A 21,023-nucleotide genomic window follows, 5' to 3' on the forward strand; every position below is an offset into this window, starting at 1 on the left:
TATAGAAGATACTTAACTATCAGAAGTAAGATTTGGCCAAATCGTAATATGCAAGCTTTTCAACCTTTGCTACTGTGTTGCGCGTGTTTTTCAATCGTTTTTTCTGTGCAGGTGTTGCATCTGTTGCTAATGACTGGCATCAGCAAAGTGTTTGTGGAATTCAGGATGGCAGTTTGAAGCAAATCGTTCTCAGAATGGCGGCAAGTATACGAAGATAAAACTGCCTGTTTCGTTCACCGTCTTCATGTATCCTATTGAACTATGTGGTATCGTTTTTTTGTTGTTTAGAGGAGAGTGAGCAGTTGAATTCGTCGTCGATCGTTTGAGCAGATTCCTCTTTCATAGTGCTGTGTAATTACCAGGAGAATTTAAAGTGTAAAATTGATCCACCATTCCCAATCTGTTGCAAAAAAACCATGCATGTGTTACCGTTTGACATGAAATCACGTTCGATTTAAAGTCAAACGCGTTCGACTTTAAATTTGAAGTCAAACCGGTTCAACTTAAAGCGCTTTTTTTTTCTTTTTCTTTCCCATGTATACTCTAATTTCGCAATAAATAATATTAGAAATCAGTAACTCAATCTTCTTTATTCAACATCTGCAATACACTAGCTTCTACAAAAAAACGTAATTAATTGGTTTTCCCCGAACAGCTTGTTCGAGGAAAACCACATATGTTGCTCTATCTATAAACTCGTAAACACTAAACCCTATGAACATTGGGCAGTCTCTACGAGACTGCCCAATGTAACCCTAAACCACCCTAAACCCTACTACCCTAAAACGACACGCTTGTTATCTTGCTGCATAGTTGTACTGCCCACTATTGTCGATCTTCACGTCATTAACCATTAGTTGATAAGATAAAATAGTAGAAATATGCTTATCCTCTACATATAAACCTCATTTAATGTCCTCAAGACTGTGACAATAGCAAATGAACTTTTGTTCACTCCCTTTTATTTGTTTTCACATTTTCCGTGTGCCCTGCTGTGGCAGTTAGAACTACACTTCATGTTTGCCTTCTTGCATGGGCATTTTGTTGTTTTGCATTTGGTTTTGCAGTTGCATGTGGAAGGAAATTGTGCGCCTGAGTCGATTCTTGTCTTTGCTACTGCTTCTCGGACAGACAACGTCCTTTTCGCAGTATCCATAACGTCAACATCCGCTAGTTCTTCAAATTCCAAAGTCCAGAAGTCAGCCAGCTCTCCAGTGGAATACATTGTTGATAAAATCCCATGTTGAGATTCGAGCCGGTACATTTCTTGATGGTCACAATCATTGACTTCATGTACCCGACAAGGCAAGTACCATGGCTCTGATCTGGCGCGCTCATAATTATCAATCAGAACTCCAACCACATCGCCTTTTTTATAGTCCTCTGGAGCAGCTTGTTTTCTTCGTAAACTGGGGAAAAATAAGCTTTCTAGATCATACAAACTACACTTTGTGTTCAATAACTTTCTCGAAAACACACTTACATTCTTCTGATGTTTTCAGCCGAGGCTAAATATCTCTCGGTGGCTGCTTCTCGAATGGTGCTATGTCGTGATTCTGTTCTAGCATCATTTTCGTTATCGGTCTCAATATCATGATGTGCGCATCGCCCAATTAGATCTTGGCCATCGCTTTTGCTAAGTTCATCTGCGGATCCCATCGCCACTTCTAGATCAAACACTGTTGCTGTTGCAGTCTCCTGCTGAATCAAACTTGTGTCCGGTAATGCGAAATCGTTCGTATCCATCTCCAACGGTACACTGGCGATTTCAATGTCGTGCAGCATGATGATGCTGCTGTTGCTGTCTGAGACCATATTTCGTCCTGTTGAGGCATAGGAGATATGTGAGGCAGTCTGGTTGGTGATGTCTGATAACGCACATACATTGCTTTCATGAGTGACTATGCTAATGCTGTCTGAGTGCATTGCAATTTCATCGAGTCCACTTGAGCTTGCTGTGTGGCTGTGATCATTATTGTCATATGCGAAATCGTTGCTATCTTATCATTTAGAAAGATGGGTTTATAAACTTCTTAATTCAAATCAACCAGGCAAAACAAAAATAAGAAACCTTGAGCACAAACGGAGGTACCCTTTTTCATTTACTTACCTAAACCAAATTGCTCTCGCGCCTCATCGTCTAAGTCGGTTTCATCAACGATATTCTGCGAAGGGAATCTTTCCTTCAAATACTGGTGGAACTGTGGATTAGTATAAGGCTTTTGACCGTAGACAACTGCGTAAGGTGTTTGATTGATTCCTTCTGCGATTGTGGTTTTCATTGCGTATACAAAGATAGGCAAACCAGACGGCCAATCCTTGGTCTGATTGTCTTTCATCCATTTTCCAAGTTTTTCAGACAGTGTCCTGTTTCCTCTTTCGACCAGGCCTTGCGATTGAGGGTGTCTTGGCTGGCTCGTGATCAGCTGCAAGTTGGACCATTGTTTCGGTAGCACTTTCTATATAGAAATCCATTTCATTATTATTCATATTTGCTTTGCCCAATCCACCAATAATACTTACGATAACACCAGCAGTAAACTCTTTACCATTATCAGATTGAAGTATGAGTGGTGCAGATACTGAGCAGAATAGCTTGTGTAGTTTTTCTGCCACTTCATCCGCTTGCTTCGTTCGTAGAGAGTAAGCCCATGAAAACTTTGAATAATGGTCTTTGATATGTAAGATATAACGTTTGCCATTGGCTGTCCGACGTGATTCGAAGTCAATGAGATCCATCTGTTAATACAGTTGCATTAGATACAGACCTGTACATCACATCGCTATACTAAAAATATATGCTTGTTTCTGACTAATATGTACCTGTAGCCGATGTAAAAAACCTTCTGACACTATGGGCTTTGCTGCTGTGGTAGAAAGCAATTTGGTTTTGTGTAAAGCACATCTTGCGCATGCTTTTACAAACAAAGCTACGAGTGCCTTCGGGATGAATGAATGCTTTGACTTGACCTTCGAAAGATGAAACAAATTAGTATTTCACGATATTTCATAGTATTTGCTGGGGTAAAACAAACCTGATTATATGTCGGATCACGAGCACTATGTTGACAAGTAATGTGTGCGTCGACACACACTTTATACATATTTTCTTTGATAGCCACAGGGAGTCCAATATTATTTGCGGCAGTTGTGAGCTTTTCGCAAAGAATGTCATGGTCACCGATCTTGGACAATATGAATGTTTTCCTTATCCAGAATCGAAAGTTTGAATCGCGAACTTCTTTGTCACCCTACAACGCAAGCAGTTGCTTTAGTATATTTATCTTTTGTCCTTGCTATTCTAATAGTTGGTATTTTTATTTACGCTTAAGTGTTTAACCGCATCGTTGTAGTCAGCGCGCTTGACTAGTGCCTTCTCACGTTATTTTGGGGCTAATCCTGCATAGTAGTCGTCAAGGACTTGTTCAAAACGCTGTTTTGAAATCCAAGGTACTTCTTCAGTTGTCTCCACTGTGACCGGTATGGATCTTGATTGTTCCATGTTGTAATTCGCGTTCCATTGAGTTCTATTGCAAGGCAATAATAAAAAAGAAAGAAGGGGCAAAGGGCAGAGGAGTAAAATATCAAAACACGAAAAGATGCGAGTTGCCAGTAAAAAAAAAAATAAACTCGAACGGGTCTAACTTCAAATTTAAAGTCAAACGGCGTTTGAATTGAAGTGAGATGGTCGGATTCGAATTACGACTGCGTCACAATTCGAACCCCAACACATGTTCTTACCAGCGCCTTCTTTGATAGTAAAGCAGCAGTTTGCTACTCCTCCGCTCGTGCTTTTCGCCATTCAGCTTTGCTTTAGTGTTTAATGAGCTAACAAAGATTCGTAAGTTGAAACAAATCAGTGTTCCAAAATGGCAAAAGCTTTTTCTAATGCTATTCTTTAACATTATAGAATAAAGACTTACTTTTATACTGCTTTTTCATTTCTAACACTGGCATTTATGACTGTGGTCATAACGATTACTTTGCCATTGTGCTTTAACAGATCCTTGATAATTCAAATGTTAGAAAAAAAAGTTACAGAAAATAAAAACGCAAAGTCCCTCATCAGCTGTTGTGGGTGGCCCTTGTTAATGTAGTGGCCCTGCCTGCTGCCTTTGAAAAAATTTGGGCCAATGAGCAATATAAGAACACTAGCCCTAGCCGTTTCAAAAAAATCATGGAAACTGAGCTCGGAAAATAACTTCTCCGAGCGGTTAATCATGTAACCGAACCAAAATCCGTTTTTCAGTGGGGTTTTTCACTTCTTACTCAAAATGGAACCGCAAAATCAGCAACAAATCCAATCCCAAGAAACACCCGAGCAACTTCAACCAAAATTAATAGTAATTGCAAATCTAATCGCGCTTTGCTATTTTTTGTTGGCAATAGACAAGATTACAACATGTGTAGAAAATGCCATCAACGCCAAAGTGACGTTGGTAAACCAATCGCAGAGCAGTTACTCCTAACAGTAGACGAAGTACTCAAGCTGATTCCTTCGCGTCAAAATTTGAGGAACTTAGCAGACAATCTCGAAGGTTACAGCCTCGACGCATATGTATAACTTGACGACGATAAGTTGGTGTTGTTAGATTCGCGACTTGTGATCAACATCCGCGATCGTATCCAGGCTGTTGACGGATACCATCACTACGAAGCATATTGAACAGAACCATGAAGAAAGTTCGGCTATTCTTTCCTTTTTCGATGCTCGCAAGATTTCCATGTGCAGGATCAAGCTGACATTCATTTACGATTGTATCGGCGTATGCCAACTTTCTTGTGCAATGGCTGCATCAGCGGCATGGTCGATAGTGAATGGTTACTTCCACTTGAACATCGAACACTCCTATGGGCATAGGGCTGCACCTGCCGTCAAAAATAACGCCGTCCCGTAAAATGTATGTGCAGATCCACGGATTCGAATTGTACACAACAACCGCCAATCGAACGCGCAGCGTCTTCCGAACACGACAATTGTTGTAGCATGTCTCTGCGATGCTGCAAATGCCATCGACTTGGATGCACAACAGCTGCATCGTAACATTATCTGTCAGCTTTGACAAGAAGCGACAAGAATAACGCAGGGGCAAGTGTATTACTGGGATTGCCAGTCGATCCAAGACCAATAATACTACATGACACTAGCTCAGATCGGCAGAGATGCTCGTCGGCAGAGCCGCTGATAAGGGTGTCCGTAAGGTATGTCAAAATGTCCTAAATAATTAGCTACTACTAAATATCAATACATGTGAGGATCGTGTACATGTTCACTTCGATGCATTGCTGAATAGACAAGAACTATTAATATAGAACCAATAAAATTCAATAACCATTACTCAGATTTTCACCTCAGCACAAAACAGTAAGTATTAAAAATTGAGTGGTTATATCAGTAGTTGTATATGTCATGTTATGAAATCAGACTGATACAGAGAAGATATCAGCATGTACAGTACAAGAGAATGAATTTTGATATAAAGAGATGGAAAGTTGGCGCACAAGCTTTCCATGCAGGATAAATTAAGTATAACAACTAATGATGCTAACTGTCCAGGGAAGGAAGGCTCCATGAAAAAACATTTGATACATAGTGTAGAGGAGCTGAGATAATATAACAGAAAAGGCTACAGTACATAGCGTGCTATTTTATAAAGTGTGTGTGCGGGCATAGTAGTAGATATTTATCAATAGAGCTTGATTAGCATTGTATTCTGGAAAACGAATTTTGGTTTGGTTACATGATTAACTGCTTGGAGAAGTTATTTTCTGAAATCCGTTTCAGTGATTTTTTTAAAACAGCTAGGTAGGCATATAAGAACCAATCTAGTTTATAGAATTCCCAACGTAGTACAACCCTCAAATTCAGGTCACACACAGAAATGCCTCCTACCTATTGACTGCAAACACCAGTTTCTCTCTACTGTGTTTAGTTCATGGGAAATCGCAGTTTTAAAAAGGGATATATGTAGTATGTTTATAAAATTAAAAAAAACATAATTAATTTCTATTATGAGTATTCTGATTTAAGATTGCAATTACTCTACTAATATTAGCGTTAGAGACATGAAATCTACAGTTTTGAAATTCTTCGAGGATTGCGAGTTGAATGGTTAGCTTTGTTCTTATTTATAAAAGCTCTATGTAACGCTATCATCATCTAAAGTTGATTGATACTTTAAAGTCTTATATCTCTTTATAAAATAATACTAAAGTTATAAAACAGATACTAGTATGTAGCTGGTAGTTAGGGCAATCTGGCGCTACAAAATTTTTCATCTTTTAGTAGACATTTGAGCTTTTAATTAGACAGAAGTGATTTAATCTTAGGCAGAGTAGATATAAATTTAATCTGACTAGATATGAATAAAAGATAAATAGGATATTAAATAATAGATGAAGTTGATGTAAATAAAAGACACACTAGACATAAGTGAGAGTCAGTAGAGACTTAAATAAAGTTTAAATAAAGTTTATAGAGAGTAATGTTCTAGTCTAATGACTAAGAATATTTATGAGATAAAGTTTTATTAAAGTCTCTACTGACTTTCATTTATGTTCAGTTAGATTCTCATTCATATCTAGTTTGTCTTTATTTACATCAACTTCATCTTTTATTTATGTCTACTTTATCTTCTATTCATGTCCAATCAGACTAATGTATGTCTACTCTGCGTAAGATTAAATCCCTTCTGCCAGATCAAAAGCTCAAATGTCTGCTATGAGATGAAAAATCCTATATATATATTATAATATACATATAATAATTATTATTATCCTTATTTTACTTCTTCTCCTTTTTCTCCTATTTTTTACTCTTACTTATCATTATTAATTTTATAAAACAAGCACGATCTCATATATGCTTAGTTAAATATAGATATCAAAATTTATAAAAACTTTTTTTTATTAGGAAAAAGCTAATATGAAACTGATCTTAATGTACAAAACTTTAATCGCTTCGTTCCCGCCTTCTACTAGACACTAAGCCACAAAATAAACACTACCTGATAGGTCACGAGCTAATGTTTTTCTATATTAATTCGAGGCCCCGATGGTGCATGTAATTATAGAAAACTGGATTGGTTCTTATAATGTACAATAACTGAAAGATTTGCTACCGAAATCGCCTATGAGGGTTAACTATTAATATAGTGATTAAAAAAATTTAATAATCTATAATTTCTTTTTATTTATCAAAAAACAAAAACAAATTATTATTTTTTTCTTTAAGTCCTTGAAAATATAAATCTTTGATTTATATTTAGCGACTAAAAGGAGCTATAAACTGGGGGTTATCCCCTTTAAGTCTTTTTATCAAATAAAAAAGAATTTATTCTTTTTAGTGAAACGAAGTTTCACTCTTTTTAATAAATTAAAAGGTAAGAAGCAAGGCTTCGCCTCAAAAATTGTAAATTTTTGATTTAAAAAAAGACTTGAAGGGTCTAAAGACCCAAAAAGTATTAGCTTCGCTAAAATAAAATAATTTTTTTTTTAGACTTAAAGAAAAAAAATAAAATAATTATTTTTTTGATTTTTTAAAATGTAATATGGAAATATAAAAATATAAATTCTAGAATTTAATTTTTAATATTTCTCAAATGAGATAAGAAAACATAATAATTTTATACAATCTAGTGATTGAAAAAATTTTATAGTTTTCAAAATATTTATTAATAATATTTATTCTTCTATGATTAGCTGAGGCCAGAATTTGTTCGTCGGAAATGAATGAGGCGGAGAGTCCCACACACTTCGTGTCAATATGTATTTGATTTCTTGGTGTAGTTGGTTATCACGTCTGTCTAACACACAGACGGTCGGCGGTTCGAGTCCGCCAGAAATCATGTAATGTGATACACTAATTATTTTACTACACTAGTGTGTCGTTGTCGAAGTCTTTTTGGCGGATCAATACTGTAGCCAATAGAAGAGAGATAACAAAGGTTGCTCTTATTTCGCTCCGAACAGAGAACCCAAAACAGTTTTACAAAAATTTAAAGTCCTCTCTACTCGGATCAAGATAAAGGTGCAACGCACCGAGAAACTTCCTTTTCTATACATACCCCGAGGTGTTGCATAAATAACAACGCGATTGTGAATAATAGCTGATGGTGGAATGTTGTTCATTTTTTGATACAAGCAGATAAAATAGATGAATAATAGAGGTGTATTTTTCTTTCAAACTTTTATTATTCATGAAGTGACAGTTCCTTTTATATCGATCCGAGTGAGCCACCACAGAGGCCTTTCCATCGGAGAAGCCTTTACCAAAATTGGAGGCCTCTGAGAAGCCCTCTTTTGGAAGGAAAACGGAAAATTTATTTTCCATTACTACATTGGGGTATGGTGTTCTCTGTTCGGAGCGAAATGAGAGCAACCAAAAGAATCTATTATTAAAATGAATTAGTACTTACAACTTATAACTCCGCAGTAACTCTAAAAAGGAAATCTATGAGCCAGCCACCAGCTTTTTTTAACGTGTTCCTGAATACTGTTCAGCCTCCACCTTTCTTATTCTCAAATCAAAGAGTTTTTTCTGTTAAAATGAGTTCCCAAGAGGTATGTCTTTTAAGCTGAAAATATAACCGTCTGCTTTTTCTGAAATCGCGAGCATTCACTGAGATTCCTGGAGACTGCATTCTTAAACTGATTGAATACATATTAACTTCTTATTTAACTTCTCATGTGGAGCAGCAACAGCCCACCATTCGCACATGTGTTTGTGGATCAACCACTCATCAACGCACCACCTTTTTAGGATGTCGTTTGAATCTGCGTAATATTCGGCGTAGAACTAAGGAGGAGAATGTACGTTCACTGATAATCACTTTGAGTTACGTGAATAAGTTGTATTGAAATATAAGAGTATCTCCAACGGTCGTTCTAAAATTTTTCTAAAATGGAACGCCGCTATCCTAGCAGGACCATAGAATTGCCGTGGTTTTTCCAACGGTCGCGCTATTCTAAAACTGGCTATTGAATTTACTCCTCTGCTCTTTCTACTTCAACCACTCATTTCACAATGTCAAGCCAAAATATTTGCAGCCTAAAACAAATGTTCGATGAAGACATCGAGGAAGAACGCCAATGTCAGCACAGAGTTGAGCGTCTTCAGAGAATCGTTGCAGCTGATGACCAAGACGACGATCAAGTGAGAAAACCCAGAAAAGGCTCTGTTCCTAGTCATCTCGTCATTAACCGCGATCGCGTTGGAGGTCATTGGTGTTTATACAATGACTATTTTGGCGACAATCCTGTTTACCTAGAATACAAGTTCCGTACTCGTTTTCGCATGAGTCGTCGGCTTTTCGAACGGATCGTAAGCGAATTGGAGCAGAAAGATGCCTTCTTTCCACAGAAGTATGACGCGGCTCATATGCCTGGATTGACACCGCTGCAGAAAGCGACGGCAGCAATTCGTCAACTGGCATATGGCGTATCTGCCGATGCGACCGACGAATATGTTCGCCTAGGTGCAAGCACTGCTCTTGAGTGCCTAAAGCGCTTCTGCTTAGCAATCAGCCGCATCTTTGGTGACGAATACCTGCGCTCACCAAATGAGGATGATATCAAGCGGCTTCTTGATATGGCGGAAAAACGCGGATTCCCTGGCATGCTCGGTTCCTTGGACTGCATGCATTGGGAATGGAAAAACTGTCCTGCCGGATGGAAAGGCCAATATCAAGGCAAAGAGAAGAAAGCTACAGTAATTCTTGAGGCTGTAGCAGACTTCGAAACATGGATCTGGCACGCGTTCTTCGGTCTCCCAGGTACACTGAATGACATCAATGTCTTGCAGCGTTCCCCCATCTTCGATGATCTGGCATCTGATGTTACGTCGCCCGTCAACTTTTCTGTCAATGGCCACAAATACACCAAAGGCTATTATTTAGTTGATGGTATTTATTCACCGTAGGCTACGTTTATGGATTCAATCACTCATCTGATTGAGAAGAAAAAAAAGGTAAATTTTAACAATGCATATGGAGGGCAGCAACTCTAACTACTTATATAGTTGTTTGCCTGTATACAAGAAGCGTACCATAAGGATGTCGAGCGTGCCTTTGGGATCTTGCAAAGTAGATTTGCTGTGATCCGACACCCAGCAAGATTATGGCAACCCGACGATTTGTCAATGGTTATGCGCGCATGCATAATCTTACATAACATGATTGTTGAAGATCAGTGCTGCAATCCAGGAGAGGATGTTGCTGATGACAACGAAGCCGAAGTATTGCGAAGTGTTGGATCGGCGCCCATTTTGACAGTTCGCAGGGATCCAAACACCATGAGCAAATACTTGAATCGCTATGATGAGATCAAGGATGTTGCGGTCCACGATCAACTGAAGAACGACCTCGTTGAGCATTTGTGGCAGCACCAAGGCAATATGATCTAGTAAAACACAAAAGATATTTTTTATTTACTGTTTTCTATTACTCGTCAACTTCGTCGTCGGTAGTCTGTTAAACTTCTACGTCCTGGACAATGGCTTTTGCGATTCTGGCCTTTGCATTGGCCAAAGCCTCGCCTTTTCTCAGCGTCCAATACTCGAGTTCAGCTCCTGAGTATCTGTCGAGCTGTTCTCGCATCACTTCATCGTCGTTCATTTTCTCCTGGAGCTCGATGCGCCTGCGGCTGTTCTGGACATGCTCCTCTTCAGCCTTCGCCAATCGAGCGCGATCATCGTCCAATTTACGCTTGCGCGTTCCATCCACCTTCTCTTGCTCCTTGGCTTTCTTGCGACCGATTGGGCGCTTCACATACTCAGGTGCGCTTTGATTTGTCACATTGACATACTTGTTACTGAACTTTGGCTGCTGATGAAGCTCATTGTAACAGTGTTGAAACTTCCAAGCAGATTTCGCAGCTTTCTTATACAGCGTTACTGCGTAGTCTTTCTTCACTCCCATATATTCATCAGTACTGGTATTGTATCGTTTATGAAAACTAGCATCCCCTAACATCATTTTCTTCGTTGTTTCCGCTTTTATTTCGCGCAAGAGCTTTTGCAAGACAGCCGCAGTATCTAGACATCTCTCTTTGGATAGTACCCCAGCGGCCCGATAGGGCTCCCTGGCTAGTTCGTACATCCTTATCTCCCCCTCTTTGAAGAAAATCTTTGTAGATAGTCTCCCACAATATTTGGAGGGGAACATCGGTGCCCTTTGACGAACGAGTGGAGGTGGCAAGCCAGGATTGACACAACCACACATCCTCTTCATTGCTCCAACTCAGGCCGCGATTGCCAGCTTTTGCTGCTGCTGCTGTCGACGATTCTGCGACAACTTTGGGAACGGTGGTCGATTCGACATGAGATTCGACATTAGTAATGGGGATCGGGGCAGAAGAACTGGAAGACATTGTTGTTGGAAAAGGAAGTGATTTATAAAGAAGAGAGAGCTTTATTTTACTGCGTACAACAACGCGATTTTATCTTAGAAAACTTGCCCTAATTTTGGGACGCCTATTCTAAAAACTTTGACCCATTTCTAAAATAGAATAGAAATAGGACGACCGTTGGAACTCGAAATTTTCTATTTCGGAATCCTAAAATAGAATTTAGAACGACCGTTGGAGATGCTCTAAGCCTGCTATTATAGGCTACCAAGCAAACCGAGCAATTCACAGCTAACCAGAATCAAGTGGCATTTGTTGTGGACACTGAAAGTGTGCAAACAGCAACGACGCAAGGTACATATCAAAAGACGAAAAAAAAACTTCTCTGTATAGAACATAGTTCGCTGAGACTGAGGCATAGTAGCTCAAGAAAATGTTGCTGTACCTACTATTGTAGACGAAAATGCCTCTGTTGTAACTGATGACGAAGATACTGCTTCCGTTGTTGCCTTTGAAGATGAGGATTCTGATGCTGAAGAGAACACTAATCCTCTTCCACCACAACCGACACGCATTTGCCCCAGTTGTGGATCACCCACCCACCAGTGCTCAACCCACCGTTCCTGCCCTTTTAACGCGCGTAATGTCGAGTCTGAACACGGCGCCCAGTTTCAGATCGCATGCCATGTTCCCTTCCTGCCTGAGTATGTTTTTGGTCCTAGCATCATCAACTACACACTAGGTGATTCGTATCACTGCCATGTTTTGCCACGCATGGATAGGGCATGTTCCTTTTGCCATGCACTCATGTGGGTAGATAAAAGAGTCTCCTGTTCTTCTGTTTCGCGCCCTCAGTTTGGCATATACTGTAATCATGGCAACTTTCGCTTCTCTTCACCCCGTCCATTACCTGCCGACCTTCGTGAATTGGTGACGGATCACAGCCGTGATAATGAAGTTGCTGTCAGTTTTCACACTAATAACCGAGCCTACAACAACATGTTTGCTTTTGCATCCATCAAGGCAAACTACGACCGCAACTTGGTAGACGGCAGAAATGGTGTGCCGACGTATCGCATCAATGGTACACTATACCATCAAGTTGGATCCTTATGGGCCGAGGATCACGCACAGTCCACATTTGCCCAAATCTACTTCGCTGACACCCAAGAACAACTGGCACGCAGGACGACATTGTTTTCTGGCCTCGACCAGGGTATCATTGATCGTATCCAAACTGTCATGACCCGACACAATCCGTTTGCACGCACTCTGACATCTGCCGCCCAACGCCTTGGTGATCATCCAATTGGGTCACTAAGCGTCGTCATTTATGGCGCATCGGATCTGGGACGCCGCTACGATCAACAAGCATATCCAGAGGTCGCAGCAATGGTTGTGGAAAATAGGGTGGGTGGGTCAACCACACCACACGACATCGTCATCCATGACCGTACCCGAGGTTTGCAATACGTCAGCTCCCTCCACTCATCCTATCTTCTGCTTCACTATGTCCTGATGTATCCATTTGGTGACCATGGTTGGTTCGCGGGTATGCGGTGTGAAGGAGCGGATCGTAACATGCATACAGTAACATTGCTCGACTATTGTGCATATATGCTCATGGTTCGTGGTGGCGACAGTGAGACTTTCGATCATCATTTTGGTCAATTGTTCCAACAATTGGTTGTCGACAATTATGCAAGAATTGAAGCATCTCGCCTGCTTTTCATTTCGTTGAATCAAGACACTTTACATACCGAACTGTATAGTGGTATCAGTGATGGTGTAGATCCGCGCCAAGTCGGTTGTGCTGTGATTTTGCCGTCGTTGTTTATGGGTGGTCCGCGGTATATGAAGCAAATGCTTCAAGATGGCCTCGCAATTATTCGCCAAAGAGGAACACCAATGCTATTCATCACGTTTACGTGCAATCCCAAATGGCCAGAGATTCTTGCTGAGCTCCATCCTGAGCAAAAGGCGTATGATCGTGCCGACATCTGTTCCCGCGTATTCCATTTGAAGATTACCGAGTTGCTTAAGCATGTCAAGGAATCCAAGTGCTTTGGTCGTGTTGAGGGCTATGTCGCCACTGTCGAATTCCAGAAGCGAGGTTTGCCTCATGTCCACATTCTATTAATCCTGAACGAGCAAGACCGCCCTCACACGCCAACTGACTATCACCGATTTATATCAGCTGAGTTACCAGACCCTGTGAGACAGCCGCAGCTGTACCACACAGTAACATCAAGCATGATACACGGTCCCTGTGGCAACGATAACCCCAATACCGTCTGTATGTAGAATGGTCGATGCTCCCAGAGTTATCCAAAGCCGTACAACAATGAGACTCGCGTAAATCGCGACGGTTACCCTATGTATAAAAGGGTTTTCAATCCCCAATGTCAGCACGTTTTTGAGCGATCGGGTTTCACCGCTACCAACCAACACGTCGTCCCGTATAACCCCTACCTCTGTCACAAGTTCAACGCGCATATCAACGTCGAGATCTGTACCTCTGCTCGGGCAATCAAATACCTTTGCAAGTACATCACCAAAGGATCCGACAGAGCGCAGTTGGAAACAACCCGTTCTACTCCTCCCACTACTACCACCGCCACAACCACTACACCTACTGACCCAGCTGCTGAGTAGACCAATGAAGTCACTGATTATCAAAACGCGCGATATATTGGATCCTGTGAGGCAGTATGGCGAGCTTTAGAGTTTCGTGTACACATGCATGATCCCATGGTTGTACATCTCGACATCCACCTGCCAGAACAGCAGTTGGTGCGTTTCCGCGACACTATGACACCAGAGCAATTGGCAGCTGCTCGCGAGGCTACAAGGGAGGGCACCAGGCTTTTGGGCTTTTTTGCTCTTTGTCGTCAGGACGAATCTGCCCAGCAATACAAGTATCCGCAGATTCCCTGTCATTACACTTGGAATGCTCGAGAGCGTCGATGGGACCGCCGCTCCAATCCCCCTTTTAAGAATGTGGTGACGCGCATCTACTCTGCCTCTCTGTCCGATATGGAGTTGTACTGTCTTCACCTTATTTTGCTTTCTGTGGCTGGACCAAGAAGCTTTGACGATCTCAAACGAGACAGCGACGGCGTGAACCATCCAACATTCCAGCAAGCAGCGTTAGCACGTGGTCTTCTAGAGTCAGATGATATATGGAATCGTTGCTTAGAAGAAGCATCAGCAGTAGCACCATCTGCATCCGCAATCCGCGCACTTTTTGTGTGCATACTTACCAGTTGCTCGCCTGCTGATCCACTGTCCTTATGGAACACCTATCGCGATCGAATGGCCGACGACTACTTTTTCGAGATGTGTAGGTCGCTCTCTATGCCAAATGAGGCCGAAGTGACACCTGATCAACTAGACCAGGTTTACCAAAGAGCACTTGTTGACATCGAGTCACATTTACAAGCAACTGGTCATCATCTGTCAGAATTCCCCTCTCTCCCTCAAGAGTTTATCACCGAACTTGATCTGTTGCCTCCTTTGGAAGCACTCGAGATTGTCGAACGGCGCGAGTACGATCAGGAAGAGCAGCGTCATCTTCTTCAGACGCTGTTGTCAATATTAAACGACGATCAACGACACGCCTTTGACACCATCTCCACTGCCATCAGCCGACCTGACAACGACAACCAACCACGTGTTTTTTTCGTGAATGGACCTGGAGGAACTGGCAAGTCTCAGCTGTTCAAGACTCTTTTGAGCCATACGCGCTCCCGCGACATGATTGCACTGCCTGTCGCTTCTTCCGGTATTGCTGCAATCCTGCTCCCTGGCGGGCGCACTGTACATAGCCGCTTCAAGATTCTGTTGAATGCAGACGCGTCCACTTCCTGCAATATTCGACTCGGTGGTCCTCATGCACACTTGATACAGAGTACCTCTCTTATCATTTGGGATGAAGCTGTTATGTGCAGCAAATGGAATTTCGAAGCTGTTGACAGGTCACTTCGTGATGTCATGGGTGCTGTTGACCCTTGCCTGAGCAATGTTGCTTTTGGTAGAAAAGTTGTCGTTTTTAGTGGTGATTTTTGTCAGTTGCTGCCCGTCGTCAAGAAAGGGACTCGGTCCGAAATTGTTGGTGATTGCATCTGTTCTGCTTCTTTTTGGAGTGATGTTCAAGTATTGCATTTGACCATCAACATGTGTGTACGTCACGCTGGTCCTGCTGCTCCTGCATTTGCTGAGACACTTCTTGCCATTGGCGATGGACGTGCTCCATATACAGAAAGCGTAGAAATCTCTCAGGAATGGTGTATGGATGTAGCAGACACCATGGGTCTTATAGACGCCATATATCCCAACATACGCAATCCACAGCCGCAACCTAAAGATTTCAACGCTCGCGCCATATTGGCAGCAAAAAACGTCGACGTCGATGCAATTAACGAGGCAGCCTACGGTATTTTTCCAGGTGAAGGGCGCGATTATGCTGCCAATGACCGTATCATAGACGTTGATGACCCAGAAGCAGCAGTGGTCAACTATCCCGTCGAGTTTTTAAACAGTCTCGGCACTAATGGCATACCTAGCCATACATTACAGCTCAAGCCTGGCATGCCTGTAGTGCTCATGCGCAACTTGGATCCCGACGCCGGCCTGTGCAATGGCACAAAATATTTGTGACAAGGCTTCTTGATCGGTGTATTGCCGTGAAAAGAATTGACTAAGGGCATCGTGGCCTGGAATTTTTCCTTCCACGTATCAATATGTGTACAATGGAAGGAGATTATCCCTTCATCCTCTGCCGCCGCCAATTCCCTGTCCGCCCTGCCTTTGCTATGACCATCCACAAAGCGCAAGGGCAAACCCTGCAATATGTCGGTGTCCACCTTGCAGAAGATGTCTTTGCTCATGGCCAACTATATGTTGCGCTATCTTAGGCAACTGACCCTAACAATCTTCGCGTTGCCATCGATCTCTCAGGGTCTGGACCACCACAAACCACCAACATCGTCTACCAAGAAGTTCTCTTGCATCCGCCGGCCTCTGTTCCTGAACAAGCCGAAAATTCACCACCAACCTCTCCCACAACAACAATCACCGCATTTCCACCTCCATCACCTTAAGCCCTTTTCTGCTCTTTTTCTTTTTGCTTCTAAACTCTTATTTTCACTTATTATCATTTAACGTACAATAGAATATTCTTACCTCTTCACGGTATCTTTCGTAAGTAGATCTGACGCGAAACAATAAGATATAGAACTACGCGAAGTTGCCGTCACCTTTCAGCTAATTACGACAAGCAGCAATAATCTGCCACGATGTTCAAATGAAAGCGGACACATTGATGAACTTTCAAAAATATGTAAGAGCTGTCGATAGCAACAAATAAGTTATCCTCGCATTAATAGTGAAATACCAGTCAAAAGTTCCTCTGTCGTCCCTTTTAATTTGACAAACCAACGTGTAGTAGGGTTTCGTGTCATAGTGATAATGATAACGTTTAGGGTTATATGTAGTCATAGCAATAAATAAGCTCGCGAAGCGAGCTTTGGTTAGGGTTTAGAAGGGGGTGTGGGGGGAACCCCCCACCTTGGGGGTCTGGGGGGAACCCCCAGGAAACATCCAATCCGTTGAATGACCTGGAGTGCAGCGAAGGGGCTCATTCAGCCGAGCGAAGCGAGGCAGGTGGATGTTGATAAAGAAGAATAAGAGATGACTTGAAAGATGATCTTTATTATTTGATGATGGAGGGGATATTTATATGTTTCCTAAGACTATTGTGTGATGATAACTCTAATGAGATGACTACATGTTGTGTTGATGAATGGATACGTGTTCAAAGGATGAAGAACTACGTGTTTTGCCAAACGTGCATTAACGACAATGGACTACGTGTTCGAATGATGGTAAGGTGGGACAAAAAGGGAAAAGGTAAGACCGATAAATTCTGGCTACGACATCATAGCAAGTTTTGACGGTGACACACCGTTTCCTTTTTGGATTTTTCCCACTCCCTTTTTGACATATTTTATAGCCATTTCTTCTACCTGTTTCTGTTCCTTCATATTGTAACTCAATCATCCCTTCGCCGTTATTCTATAGCTACTTCTTTCTAATTCTTCCATTCACTCACTAGAGCTCAATCTACTATCCAACATTAGCTACAGCTATTCTTTCTATCTTCTTCTGTCGCGCAGCCAACCTTATATACATTATCCACTATATCTTGCATTCATCGTAGTATTCATCATTTTCATATTACCTTGGACAAAACATATAAATAACCTTCCTTAGTATATACAATAAAGGAGCATCTTCTAAGTCATCTTTTACACTCTCTTTATTCTTGACACCTCTCTTTCTATTGGCTACGGAACTGACCCACCAAAAGGATTCGACAAGTGCTTCTGTTTTTGCTGTAGTATAATACCTAGTTATCTTGTTGTGTCACTTTTTGGCGAGTCAGTCTGTAGCCAATGAGAAGAGAGAGGAACAAAAGGGAAACAAAAGAATAAAGAGAAGATGATTAATACTGTTTATTGTTTGTGATGAGGAGGAATATTTATATATTTTGTCTAAGCTACTGCAGTAAGAGCATCCCCAGTAGTTGTGCCAAATCTTAAATTTAGAATAGAATTTTTTTATTCCCAGCAGTCATTCTATTTCCAAATGCCAATTCCAAATTTGCTATTTTTCCAATACTGATCCCTAAATTTGAAACGTGCGTTTCAAAATTGAAATCAGGGCGTGCATCTTATTAAAGTCTTCTTCAAACAAAATCTTGAACAAGATGTCTGACATTAACACCACCAACTCCACTCGAGGCTTTAGTTGGACTGTTGAAGAGGATACGTTGCTGTGCAAGGCTTGGGTTGATAAGACTGTGAACAGTGCACAAGGCATGGATCAGTGTAGGAGGTTAACCACTAGCAGCAGTTTTCATTGAAAACTATTAGTTAAGAATTATTTAGGGGTTGAGAATTTTCAAAATTGAATTTTATAATAATAATAAAAATAGTAATAAAATATGGAGCCTGAATTTAATATTGAAGAAGAGACATAGTCGAGCATCGCGCGCGGCAAACCACACTTCTTTCTATACATTTTTTTACCTTCTACACTTGTCAATCTCGCGCATTGTCACACCAAATGAAAACAGAGGCCAACAACGTGCATCCACAAGGAGAATCACACAACACAGTCATCGTCTGTACCACAGCTCCATCGAACAAACGACGTTCCAGTGACTCATCCCTGCGTACCCACGTGTCAAGAATTCCCGCAATCAAGCGACCTAACACACGTACAGCAACACCACCAATGAGCAACATCCGCTCAGTGCAAGCCAGCGGTCGAAAAGGACGATCACGCTCGCGTTCACCAACAAAAGTAGCAAACCAACAACGTATCCATCGTGAGAACTCACCAGTCGACGACACTGTATCCGTTCCTCATAACGATGACACGCCGACGGCTGATAGCAACCAAGGATTCATCTCGTTCACATCGATCCCATCACTGTCGCCACCAGCAAATGCACTAGCCGAAGTTCTCAGTTGTGTATCTGAACTCGAGAAACGAGCAACGGGTCATGAACAAGAGTTATTTCAAGCAAAAGAAGAACTACAACACATGCGTGACCTCATCAACGAGAACCAACAACTGCGCTCTGACCTCGCGGTTGCACAAGCTCGTATAATTGAGCTTGAAAATAGCCAAGCCGGTGTACCACCCACGGATCGACCAACGAACCCAATGGATATGGACGGCATTGCCCGACATGAAGAGATCCTCACGACCACCAGCGAGTCAGTACATGCTATACCCACGGACGAATGGGAAAAAGGCCGAGCTGCACGAGAGGCAACGAAGGCATGGCAGCAACACCATTGTGAGGAACGTTTACAACGACAACTAGCTGCTCTCGACAAACAGCAGCAACGAGAGCATAAGCTAACTCGACAGCAATCATCAGCACAACAGTAGACAACACCGATCTCATATGCAGCAATCGCACATAGAAACGCTGCCACGAAGAAGAATGCAGTTATGGGGCCACCAACAGAGACGCAGAAGAAGTGAGCTCATCGTACCTTTGAAGAGGCATCTGACAACACGGCATACACGGTTATTTACATGCCCTCACCACGCCGTACTCTCCATAGCGAAATCCGTCGCGCTTTGCGCCTACTTAGAGCTGCACAAGAGAGAGTTATAGATATTCACTTCCCTGCCCACAGCGTCGTGGGCCTGCTGATTCACTCCTCGTATGAGCGAGAGTTGCGCGAGCTACTCACACAGGCGAAACTTACACCAAAGGACAATTTCAATCCAATCGCGGCATCGACGATCGGTGATCCAACATTACTCCGTGATATGACCGAAACGGAACATGAAAAAGAAGCCAAAACACTGTATCAAGAACGGATGCTTACCATGTGCATATGGATGCCGAAGAAACATCTGGCCGACGCAATCATGCGGCATTTCACATCACTACCAGAAGATCATGATCACCGTATAGGATTGGAATATTTGGCAAAATTCCAAGAAACACACCCTAAGCCTACCCGCCAACGTCGCCAGCCCCTAGTGACAGAGGCTGAAGCCCGCCATCTGCTAGGTGGTAGCGACAACAATGACGAAGAGCTGGAACTCATGCAAGAATAATGATCAACTGCATCAAAATTGGCCATTTTAACGCCACTGGTGTCAACCATCGGGCACCAGATGATTTGTAATCAAGAAAACATAGACATAATTCTTCTCACTAAAACATATCTTACCTACAGGCGGCTCCTTACTGACTGGCATCAGTACCACACCTACGCCACCCCGAACGAAACAACTAATAGAGGATGAGCCCTGGGTGGTATTTCATTGCTTGTACGACCAGATATCAACGTCTATAATCACCACTACCCTATGAATAATCTGCACATTTTATTATTCCAGGTTGGTACATACTCCTTCTACGGCCTATATCTACCACCTTCTCTCAATATCGACACCTGTGCACAGCTGCTGGATCAGCTAAACATCGCCGATCATACCGTCATTATCGGTGACCTCAACGCACGTTCACCAACGATAACCGGCGACCATTCGGACAACAAAAGAGGACGAGACATACTAGAGCCCTGGCTATTTGCAAACGGGATACACATATAGAACGGATCACTCGCAAGAGGGCAGCCTACATATCGCGTCGCCAATGGCAGTAGTATCATTGATATATTTATATCACGCGTTGGGGCCCTAGAAGAACCAGAAATTCAGATATTTGACAGCATCGCAATCAACAACTCTAAGCACCATGTATGCATGCTGTCCTTTACACCGACTACACCCTGGCTTCCACTACCAGCTCCGAACTCTCCACGCTACCATTGGAAACTGCAACGCCTCATGGATCCAGATGTTCGTAAACTCTACGTTAATCAGTTCAATTGCAACATTGCCAGTACAGTGAAGTCTCTCAACCACATAGTCGTCAACAGCGCCAAAGCCATACCAGACAAACCAACAGTCGAACAGCTAGGGAAAGATGTAGTTGCAGCAATCCACGACGCATTGGACACGAGCGTTACTCGCAGCAAACCGCGATCAACACAACGGAAATGGTTTTGGAACAGCGAGCTACAAGATAAAGCCGATTATCGAGATATAGCGTATAAGCAATGGCGACGAGCCCCCAACAA

General features: G+C 42.2%; 4 protein-coding genes and 1 non-coding gene across 5 annotated transcripts; 3 read left to right on the top strand and 2 right to left on the bottom strand.

Annotated features, from left to right (window-relative positions):
- Positions 1 to 920: 920 nt before the first annotated feature.
- BDB00DRAFT_192130 (uncharacterized protein) lies at positions 921 to 1,989 on the bottom strand. Its single transcript, XM_053116418.1, has 3 exons — positions 1,885 to 1,989; positions 1,484 to 1,823; positions 921 to 1,409 (listed from the first exon to the last, which is right to left on the bottom strand). The coding sequence occupies exons 2-3, from the start codon at positions 1,813 to 1,815 to the stop codon at positions 962 to 964; spliced, it is 780 nt and encodes a 259-aa protein (XP_052972824.1). The 5' UTR covers positions 1,816 to 1,823; positions 1,885 to 1,989; the 3' UTR covers positions 921 to 961.
- A 786-nt stretch (positions 1,990 to 2,775) lies between these two features.
- On the bottom strand, positions 2,776 to 3,239 carry BDB00DRAFT_776093 (uncharacterized protein; the record flags this gene model as incomplete). The annotated part of the gene is made up of 2 exons (XM_053120256.1): positions 2,776 to 2,970; positions 3,036 to 3,239. Coding segments are annotated over 2 exons (399 nt in total), but the record flags the coding sequence as incomplete, so codon positions are not given.
- Positions 3,240 to 4,274: 1,035 nt separating this feature from the next.
- On the top strand, positions 4,275 to 5,063 carry BDB00DRAFT_879533 (uncharacterized protein; the record flags this gene model as incomplete). The annotated part of the gene is made up of 4 exons (XM_053127879.1): positions 4,275 to 4,439; positions 4,524 to 4,558; positions 4,631 to 4,821; positions 4,912 to 5,063. The coding sequence occupies 4 exons, from the start codon at positions 4,275 to 4,277 to the stop codon at positions 5,061 to 5,063; spliced, it is 543 nt and encodes a 180-aa protein (XP_052972826.1).
- Positions 5,064 to 7,773: 2,710 nt separating this feature from the next.
- Positions 7,774 to 7,847, top strand: BDB00DRAFT_t128. The gene has a single exon. It is a non-coding gene; the product is annotated as a tRNA-Val (tRNA).
- An 11,092-nt stretch (positions 7,848 to 18,939) lies between these two features.
- Positions 18,940 to 19,758, top strand: BDB00DRAFT_745070 (uncharacterized protein; the record flags this gene model as incomplete). The annotated part of the gene is made up of 2 exons (XM_053118522.1): positions 18,940 to 19,134; positions 19,426 to 19,758. Coding segments are annotated over 2 exons (528 nt in total), but the record flags the coding sequence as incomplete, so codon positions are not given.
- Between the last annotated feature and the right edge of the window lie 1,265 nt (positions 19,759 to 21,023).

The sequence above is a fragment of the Zychaea mexicana genome (genome assembly GCF_025766255.1).
Source record: "Zychaea mexicana strain RSA 1403 chromosome Unknown BDB00scaffold_179, whole genome shotgun sequence".
Lineage (NCBI taxonomy): Eukaryota > Fungi > Mucoromycota > Mucoromycetes > Mucorales > Lichtheimiaceae > Zychaea > Zychaea mexicana.

Coding starts and splice junctions, on each gene's coding strand:
- BDB00DRAFT_192130 (XM_053116418.1), bottom strand. CDS start 1,815: ATGGTCTCAGACAGCAACAGCAGCATCATCATGCTGCACGACATTGAA. Junction 1,410..1,483: donor GCTGAAAACATCAGAAGAAT/GTAAGTGTGTTT, acceptor ATTTTTCCCCAG/TTTACGAAGAAAACAAGCTG.